Source organism: Otolemur garnettii, unplaced genomic scaffold (genome assembly GCF_000181295.1).
Source record: "Otolemur garnettii isolate 467f Iridium unplaced genomic scaffold, OtoGar3 scaffold00034, whole genome shotgun sequence".
Classification (NCBI taxonomy): domain Eukaryota; kingdom Metazoa; phylum Chordata; class Mammalia; order Primates; family Galagidae; genus Otolemur; species Otolemur garnettii.
Window position 1 is genome coordinate 5,072,719 of NW_003852429.1, and position 10,693 is coordinate 5,083,411.

The 10,693-nt window shown below is 40.6% G+C and overlaps 1 protein-coding gene across 1 annotated transcript in view; it reads right to left on the reverse strand.

The window, feature by feature from the left end:
- The window catches only part of ABCC4 (ATP binding cassette subfamily C member 4), a 252,668-nt gene that overhangs the window by 185,309 nt on the left and 56,666 nt on the right, over window positions 1-10,693 (reverse strand). The window contains exon 4 of the mRNA XM_012805020.1: window positions 9,991-10,215. Coding sequence (XP_012660474.1) covers window positions 9,991-10,215 — 225 coding nt within the window. The remainder of the gene's footprint in view (window positions 1-9,990; window positions 10,216-10,693) is intronic.

A 10,693-nucleotide genomic window follows, 5' to 3' on the forward strand; every position in this document is an offset into this window, starting at 1 on the left:
GGTTCCTCTACATTAACAGAGTCTCTAACATTCCTCCCCATTCATCACCAGAGAGGAGGTTCTGGAGAGCCGTAAACTCGTCCCCATACATTGAGTAAATAGGCGACCTAACCCCATTCAGAAAATTAAATTAGCCTTGAAGGCATTATACTAAATGAAGTAAGAGGGTCACAAAAGGACCAGTACTGTATGATTCCATTCACAGGCGGTCCCTAGAGTTGCCAGGTTTGTAGAAAGTAGAATGGAAGTTTCCAGAGGTCGGGGGAAGGAGGTGTGGAACATTAGTGATTAATGGGTGTAGAGCTGCAGTTTTTCAAGATGAAAAGAGGTCTGGAGATGGATGTAGGGTCATGTCTGCCCAGGGATGTGAATCTACTTAATGCCACTGCACTGTATACTTTAAAAATGTTTGCCTTAGAAGTTGGGTATTTTGTGGTATGTATATTTTACCACAAATTAAAAAGAAAAATTTTAAGAAAAAATGTTTAAATGCAAATCAATCACCTTTGAAGAAATCAGAGGAAATAACCACCAACCACACATTCTAAGAAAGCCAAGAAAAATATCTTAAAAGAATGAGGGAAAGTCACCCCTGTAATCCCAGCACTCTGAGAGGTCAAGGTGGGCAGATCGCTAAGCAAGAGCAAGACCCCTTCTCTAAAAACTAGCTGGGCATTGTGGCAGGCACTTGTAGTCCCAGCTACTTGGGAAGCTGAGGCAAGCAGATGGCTTGAGCCCAAGAGTTTGAGGTTGCTGTGAGCTATGACACCATGGCACTCTACCAAGGGCAACAAAGTAAAACTCCGTCTCAAAAAAATAAAAAATTTCAGGCCAATTTTAATAATTAATTAAAAATTAAAAAAAAAATCATCAACTAGACACAGTGGGTACTTCATGCCTGTAGTCCTAGCACTTTGGGAGCTGGAGGAAGGAGGATCTCTTAAGCTCAAGAGTTCGTGACCAGCCTGAGCAAAATACAAGACCTCATCTCTACCAAAAATATAAAAATTACTTGGGCATTGTGGCAGGCGCCTATAGTCCCAGCTACTCAGGAGGCTAAGGCAGGAGGATCACCACCTAAAACCAGGAGTTGAGAATGCTGTGAGCTGGGCTGATGCCTCAGCACTGTAGTCTGGCTACTAGAGTGAGACTCTGTCTCAAAAAAAAAAAAAAAAAAAAAATCAGGCAAGATTGAGCATAAATCCCAGGGAAAAGGAATGCAGAGAATCCCAGAGTCCTTCCCCTTTCCATGGCAGCCTCATTCATCCTTCCATCCCTCTCTCCCCGGATCTGCTTTTCCTTTTACCATCCTCTCAGAACAGACTTCCCCAAGCTTTCCCTGGGGCACAAATTAAATACACAGATATCCAAGACTTTTCTTTAGGAATTCTGATGGAGATAGATCAAGGGATGGGCCCAAGTACTGGGTTTTTTCTTAAGTACCCAGGTGATCCCAGGTAGAATTTGGTATCCTTTAGTCTAGGACACAGCCTCACCCTTTATCTCTTTAGCAAGGAAGTTTAACAGGTATGTCTGAAGGGTCATATGACCACACTCCACACTGTACACACACAACTCCCATCCCAAGGCTCACGGACATCCAACCTACTGAAACCAGGGAAGAGATTGCTGCCCTGGCCATGGCTGAGTAACTCACATTCTCCTCTGCTATAAACCACCACAGAACTACAAGAAAAACTTAAAACCAGGCCCTCATAAGACTCATAAAGGACATGAGGTTTAAAGGCTGAGTCCCACCAAGGTAGAGAAGCTTAGCAAACACCTTAGACTTCCCAAAGGTCTGCCCTACTAAACCACAAAACCAAGCTCACACAAGTTCCAAGAGATCAGCCAGTAATTAAGCTATTAGTGTAAAATTCAGAACTCTTCCAAAGATCATCAAAGGACAGAACTACAATGCAGCATTCATCATGCCCAATATAAAATTTAAAGATCTTCTACACCGAAACTGTTTAAATTTTACAAAACAAATGCTAGTAGACAGAAAAACATTTAAATAATTTTGATGTTTTCTCTTTCTTTTGTGTCTGAAGAAAAAAAAGGCTGATTACTTAGGGTAAAGATGATACTTAATGTAAGTGGCTAAAATAGAGAAACACAAGTATGCACACAGAATTAATAAATAGGTTTCCTTTTAAATCTTTTTTTTTTTTTTTTGAGACAGAGCCTCAAGCTGTCCCCCTGGGTAGAGTGCCATGGCATCACAGCTCACAGCAACCTCCAACTCCTGGGCGAGTCTCCTGCCTCAGCCTCCCAAGTAACTAGGACCACAGGTGCCTGCCACAATACTTGGCTATTTTTTGGTTTCAGCCATCATTGTTGTTTGATGGGCCAGGCTGGATTCGAACCCACAACCTTAGGTGTATGTGGCTGGCGCCTTAGCCACTTGTGCCACAAGCGCCAAGCCCCTTTTAAATCTTTAAGGAAACAGTTAAATATTTCCCAGACTTTATAATAAAGAATCAAATTAAAGATCCAAGAAACTCAGCAAACCCTAAAATGCATAAATACAAAGCAAATCATGCCTAGAATCTTTACTAATCTTCTGGAGGGGAAAAACCTCCAAGCCTCTCTTCCCACCTGCCAGCACTCCCTCCCTACCTTGCAGCGCTCTGCCATTTTCCTTCCCTTTCTCTCTTTCTCTTTCTTTCTCTAAAAAGTAAAATAAACTTTCTACTTTTTACTGCTCTTCCTCTGTGTGAGAAAACGTTCTCTACCCAAACGAAGTCTTTTTGAAGTCCCCATCCTAACAGTATTTGCCTAAAAGAAATAAAAAGATATATCCCCCAAAAGACATGGACATGAACGTTCACAGGAGGTCTGTTTGTAGAAGCCAAAACCTAAAGACAACCCAAACGTTCCTCAACACTGAAAGGATAAACAGTGTTTCGAATAATGAAATCCTACAATAAGCAACAAAAAAAGAACTAGTGATATACATGATAGCGTAGAATAATCTCAAAATATTATGCTGAGGGAAATAAGTCAGGAAAAACGTATACAGCAGTGTGGTGCCTGTGGCCTAATGGGTAGAGCGCCAGCCCCATATACCGAGGGTGGCAGGTTCAAAGCCGGCCCCGGCCAAACTGCAAAAAGAAAAAAATATCCAGGCATTGTGGCGGGCACCTGTAGTCCCAGCTACTCGGGAGGCTGAGGCAAGAGAATCACCTAAGCCTAGGAGCTGGAGGTTGCTGTGAGCTGTGACGCCATAGCACTCTACTGAGGGAGACAAAGTAAGACTCTGTCTCTAAAAAAAAAAAAAAAAGGGTACACAGCATATGATTCCATTGATACAACGTTTTAGAACGAGCAAAACTAATCTATACTAATAGAAAGTTGATCAAAGCTTATCTAGAGGTTGGGCAAGAAAACAAGACTAATTAGACAGAGACAGAAATAATCTGAATGATAAAAATGATCAATATCTCGATGGCAGTGTAGTGACCCAACTATGTTTGTGGTCTGTCAAAACTCAAACATACTAAAAGTAAATGACACTCTTGAGTTGATTAAAAAGTAGTGGGTGGCACCTGTGGCTCAGTCAGTAGAGCACCAGCCCCATGTATCAAGAGTGGTGCATTTGAACCCAGCCCCGGCCAAACCACAACAAAAAAATAGCTGGGTGTTGTGGCAGGCGCCCGTAGTTCCAGCTACTCCAGCAGGCTGAGGCAAGAGAATCACCTAAGCCCAGGAGTTGGAGGTTGCTGTGAGCTGTGACACCACCGCACTCTACTGAGGGTGATAAAGTAAGACTCTGTCTCCACAAAAAAAAAAAAAAAAGAAGAAAAGAAAAGGTAGTTAGAGGGTCACCCTCAAAATCCAAAAGGAATAGCTATTTAATTACTCCTTGAGTAGCTTCAAGGAGTATTACCAAAGTTCCTAGATGCCCTAGTCCCTTATATAAAACGATGTAAAATTTGCATATAACCTACGTAAATTTTCCTATATGCTTTTAAGTCATCTCTATATTACTCATAATAACCAAATAGAATGAAAATAGTTGTTATGCAGTATTGGGAATTTTATGTATTATCTGTTATTGTTATATTGGTACTTTTATTGGTTTTTTTCTTTTTATTGGAGAACAGTTTCAATCTGCTGTTGGCTGAGTCCAGAGGTGAAACCCTCAGATATGGAGGATGGGCTGCAGTGAAGACACAAAGAATTTTAGTTCCACAAAACAGAAGACTCACAATATTTATTACATTGTATGTTGTGTGTATGCTTAAAATGCAGAAATGTTTTATTCAGGTATGCTGACTTTAGATGGAAATACACGGAAATTTGTTTATTATGTTGAAGAATTTTTGGAAAAAAGCAATTATTTGCTTGGAGTTGGCTATTAGTAGTCAAAACCTACCACAAGGGTAGTGCAGTCTACTGCCATTGAGTGCCACTCAACATCACTAAGATCAGCACCCATGGGGTGGCCCAGGGCACTGCCGCCCTCTGCTACCACATAAACCTTAACAACAACAACAACAAAAATCCATCTGACAATGACTTTCAGCATCTGCATCCCCAAACATGGGGCAAGGCGATGTATCCTGTAAGTGCAAGTTAGGCGGTGTTATCAAACATATTTCACCTTGAGGTGAGTAAAAGAGGCAAGCCTGTTGCCGGACTATCCATGAGGCCAATGAGGTGCTAAGAGTGAAGACTGGAAGAAAATCTGCAAAAATAATACCTGCCATTTGGGATGATGGGTGAGGATATTTCCTCCTGTATTTCTAGAAGAATAATACTAAGGAAGAATAGCAATGCTGGAGGATCTGCCCAAATTTCAGGCTAGATTTGTAGATTCCTCTCTGAACTATGATTCCTAACTATGAGTTCTCCTCTTTCCAACACCTTGGGGCAGGCTCCTTTTCCTCTTCCTTTCTCTATCTGTCACGAATATTACAATCTATTTAAAGGTTTACATGCCAATTCATTTTGCTAATTTTTTAAACACATATCTATATACTACTTTACTGGATCAATTTACCGATATTAGATCAAATAATTAATATTTTATTATAATGACTTAAAACTCTCCTGAGTCAGGAATTCATGATAACTAACTGCTTCACCAAATGGGCAAAATGGTAAAAATAAGTACAGGAATGAATGGCCATTAGGATAGTCAGAGTGTAACTCCCAGATCTGACTTCTCCTTTCCTGTTCCAAGGTCATTATCACCATGTGCTCCCTGCCCCATTAGATGAGTAGCCACATGCATTAAACCACTAGTAGATGCATTTTCCTAAATCACTACTGAGTATTTATTTCCTTACCCCAAAACTTCCAGTGGCTCACATTGGCCAAGTAAATAAACACCAAGTGCCTTAAAACTCCTAATCAAGGTTCTCCCTCATCTGGTCCCAATCTGTCTTCCTAGATTTACATCCTACTGCTTTCCTAAATTCTCACACTATGTGACTACCACTCCCCAAACCCCTCTCCACTTTCCCATCTCAACCTTGTTCAAGCATGTTCTGTCTGAAAGACCCTCCCTGCACATCTCCACCAACAGTGGGATCCTATCCTAACTCATTACATCTATACACTTGTATGGCATTCAAATCCATGCTTCCTTTTCATCTAATTATGTATATAAAAATGTTCTGTGGGCCAGCCACAGGGGCTCATACCTGTAATCCTAACACTCTGGGAGGTCACGGTGGGAGGATCACCAGAGCTCAAGAGTTTGAGACTAGCCTGACTAAAGTGAAACCCCTTCTCTACTAAAACTAGAAAAATTAGCTGGGTGCTAATTTTTGGTGTGGCAGCCACCTGTAGTCCCAGCCACTTGGAAAGCTGAGGCAAGAGAATCGCTTGAGCCCAGGAGTCTGAGGTTGCTGTGAGCTAGGCTGACGTTATAGCACTCCAGCCTGGGCAAGAGTGAGACTCTGTCTTGGAAAAAAAAAATTATATTGCGTGCCAATAACATAAATAACAGAAACATCTGAACACCAGCTAAATGCCAAGCACTATGCTAAATGCTTTGCACAAACTGACTCATTTAATTCTCACCATAAACACGTGAGTTGGGCGCTATTCCACCAATAAGGATGGTTGAGCTTAGTACAGTCTGCCTAAGTCAGGTAGAGAGAAAGAAGAAAACTAGGACTCATCAACGGCAGTCCAACTACACAGCCTCAAATCTGAGTTTACAAACCACTCCCCCAAATAATAGCAGCCACCATGGAAAAAGCATGGTAGTTCCTGAAAAATTTAAACAGAGGATTACCATATAAATCAACAATTCCACTTCCCGTATATACACAAAAGAAAGTAAAGTAGGAACTCCAACAGAGAGTGGTCCACCGATGTTCACAGCAGTGTTATTCAGAATTACTTAAAGGCAAAAATAACCCTAATGTCCATCTGCTGATGAAAGGATCAACAGAATGTAGTATAGTCACACAATGGAATATTACTCAGCCTTAGGAAGGAATTAAATTCCAACATATGCTACACCATGGACACACCTTAAAGACGTGTTGCATGATACAAGCCAAATACAGGCTCGGCACCTATGGCTCAAGCGGCTAAGGTGCCAGCCATATACACCTAAGGTGGCGAGTTTGAACCCCCAGCCCGGGCCCGCCAAACAACAATGATGGCTGCAACCAAAAAATGGCCAGGCGTTGTGGCGGGCGCCTGTAGTCCCAGCTACTTGGGAGGCTGAGGCAGGAGACTCGCTTGAGCCCAGAAGTTGGAGGTTGCTGTGAGCGTGATGCCATGGCACTCTGCCCAGGGGGACAGCTTGAGGCTCCGTCTCAAAAAAAAAAAACAAGCCAAATACAAATGACAGACATTTACGATTCCACTTACATGAAACGCCCCGATTCACAGGGAGTCAGTGTCTAATGAGGACAGAGTTTCAGTTGGGGAAGATGAACACGTTCTGGACACGGATGGTGGGGACGGCAGCAAAACAATGTGAATAAGCTTAATGCCACTGGACTGCTGTACACTTAGCATTAAAAAGGTCCATTCTATGGTGTGCATATACTACAGTAAGTTGAGGGTGAAAAGCCAAAAGCACTTTTACCAAAGCTGTGAGAAGCTAAATAAATGACAAGTCATTTTCATACAGGCTACAACCCACAAGGTCATTCAATCCCACGATCTGCGACCATGAGTTCAGTAGTAATTCCACTGGTGTCACCCACCCTGACTTCTGCCAGAACCAGTGATCTCGAACAAAAACTGTGATGCTGTGGGGCTGGAGGGGCCCTTCAGAGCCGTGTGGCAGTGCCAACTTCCGGCCTATGAAGCAGCCCATCTGGGATAAAGAAGTGTTTGATTTCGGCACCTGGGCAGGTTTCCAGACACAGGCATTGCATGAGGGTGTTCATCTTTCCCACGCTCCTGGAATTTCAGTTTTTGTCTATGGTTTAACCCAAGCAATTCTGGGCTTTGTAAAAAAGACAATTCTTCCAGCATAATCAAGTTGGCAAATTAATACCTCTGGGAGATGTCTGCATTCAAGTAAGCAAATGCACCGAGTTAGATCAGATTTCCCAAAGGTTGCTTTCCAAAGCATTAGTAGAAAGAATGGGGTAAAAAAGCCCGGCACGATGGCTCATGCCTGTAATACGAGCACTCTGGGAGGCCAAGGCAGGTGGATTGCTTGAGGTCAGGAGTTCGAGACCAACCTGAGCAAGAATAAGACCCTGTCTCTACTAAAAACAGAAAAACTACTCAGGTGTTATGACAGGCACCTGTAGTCCCAGCTCTCAGGAGGCTGAAGCAAGAGGATCACTTGTGGCCAGGAGTCTGAGGTTGCTCTGAGCTATGATGCCACAGTACTCGACCCAGGACAACAGAGTAAGACTGTGTCTCAAGAAAAAAAAGAATAATAATAATAAGAAAAACAGGTGAACAATAACTTACTTATGCAAAGAGCTTTGTTCTGTGGACCCAGTACCTCAAATCTGACTTCAGTATTTAAGGATTTCACAGTGGAGTGTTAGTGAAATGTCCTATGTATTTGTTGTAACTAAGGACGGTCTGGGAAAGATAAAGAGCTAGCTCATTTATACAGAAACCTGAGGGCTCTTCTTTCTGGATAGGAGAAGGAAGTGGAAGAGAATAACAAAGATGATGATGAGGAAGAAGAAGAAAGAAGAGAGGAGAGAGAAGACGACCCACTGACAGCTCATACAGTCACTGTTACCATTCTCACGTCACAGGACCAGAAGGAAGCTGGGCGTGTTTGTTATAACCTACCACGGACAACACAACACGAGGCCTCCAGGATTCCAAGATTAATAAGACTCTACTAAAAGGAAGACACGAAGAGAACTTGCATTTTGCCAAGAAAAGTATTCGCAATGGTTTGATTTCATTTTTAAATAAGGTTTAAATTTAAAAAAAAGAAAAGAAAAAGACTCAGGGCAAAGCGATACCAAGGATGGCATTAACACTGCCAACTCCTTTGTAAAGACATCTGAAGTCCCACTCCTTCCATACTAAGGTGTTAAGACCGCAGAAACCTACAGTATAATTACATGGCATTTCTCAATATAAAAAGCACTTACTGAACACATCAGACCAGATCTTACTGAAACTACAGTAAAGAGAAATAAAATACAGTTGGCCTTTTATATCTGTGGATTCCACATCCCTGGATTCAGCCAACTTCAGGTTGAAAATATTTGTTTTGTTTAAAAAGGTGGTCATTAGTTCCCAAAACTATTTACATAGTATTAGGTACTGTAAGTAACACAGAGATGACTTTTAAAGTATGGGGGAGGATGAGTGTTCATGTGCAAATACTACATCAGTTTATATAAGGGAATTAAGCATCCTTATATTTTGAATCCAAGGCAGTCTTGGAACCAATCCCATGAAATACTGACAGACAAATATTTTGTGCAAAAATTTAACTTGTTAAAAACAAAATAATAAAAAGAAGTTAATTGATCAAAGTACTCTATAATGGACATACTTCTAACAATGTGAATGTTACTTTCTTTGCATTATTATTATTATTGCTTAATATTTTGTTGCAGCAATCGTCCGATTTCTTTTCTGAATGTATTTATCTTCATTCATTCTTTATGAGGTTTTTGTTCTCAGTCCTTATGTTAAATATTGTTAGTCATAAAATTTAGCCTTTTTAAATCTGTAAAGGTAAAAGTGGAAACCTAATAGACACATGTAGAAGAAAAATTAATAAAAAAAATTTAACTTCAATAAAAGCAACATAAAATAGAAAAACTAAGATCTCAGATTACTAAACAATCTCAAATGAAAGTGTTACCCCAAATATCCAACCATCTTCCTTAAATGCTATTAAAAAAATCATTGTTAGATTTAGATTACAAAGTATTATGGATTCCATTCATTCCATTCCTCAACTACATTCCTCCAAGATTTAATTTTACAGATCCAATTTTACGGAATTCCATTTTTAAATACAACTTTAATGTAAACAAAGCTTTTAATGAACAAAAAGACTTCCATAAAGACATCTATGAGATTGAGGCACAAAACACAAAAAATTATTTTTAATTAGATTTCATTATAAATTTAGTATTTTGCAACAGCCTATTATCAAAGGCAGTCATGACCTAATAGCACTAGAAAACTTTCATTATATATTGAGAAAGTTTGCATAAAGGAAAAAAAATTAGGTTGATGCCAATAGCAAGGTTTAAATCAGGGGTGTCCAACCTTTTTTCCTTTCTACCTCACATTGGAAGTATAAGAGTTGTTTTAAGCTACACATTAAATTCACAAACACCAGTGAAAGCTAATAAGTAAAAACAAGGGCCATGAATACGTTTTGCCATATCTCACACACAGGTAAGCAAAACAGGCCTCAAACAACCTGTACGCAGCTCACAGGCCCCACCAGGATCACCCCTGGTTTAAATGATTCTATTTACACAATTTTTAATTTACATAAAACCTTCCCCACAACTTCTGTTGCTTTCCGGGTAAGGTACACATTTGATGCTGAATGTCACTTACCTTCCGATAAATCATATGGCACATGGCTACTCTTAACCTCATGCCGGCACACTGAACGTGGTAAAAATATAAGTGGTGCAGTATGGCCAAAATCAGCGAGCAGACAGTCAGTCCTGCGGCATAGGCATAAGCTGTGTGCAAAGCCACAGTATCCGTGGGATCATAATTTTCAAAATAACTGATCATTTTCCCCAGAAATACGGGCTGAACTACTCTGGTGCTTTCCTAAAAGATGGAAAAAAAAATACCTTAATTAGACATACAAATCATACTAATTTTCCTTAGCACAAGGTTTTATTGGCATATCTAAAAGGTATTTTGACAAAGGACAGTTTTAACCTGAAGTCAAAATGATAGGTTCAAAGATAATAAAGCTCTAATACGTTGTCCTTGGGACACTGTGACTACTCAATAAATATTACAAACAGTACTTTAAAACCTACATGGCAAACTACCAGATAAGACGTGGTCTACAGAGAATGGGGGGGGTGGACAAACAAGGATAAGGAATTTGCTTACATATGGACAGCCCAGCCCTCACTCTGACCATTTCCTCCGTACTCCTTATATCCCAACCCGAGGGACAGTTAACGTTCACTGCAGGGAGAAACGCTCTTGCCATCTCCTTCTGCTTTAAGTGACTTTATAAATTGAGATATTGGCATAAACACAGATAAGAAAAGAGAATCCTGGCTCGGCGCCT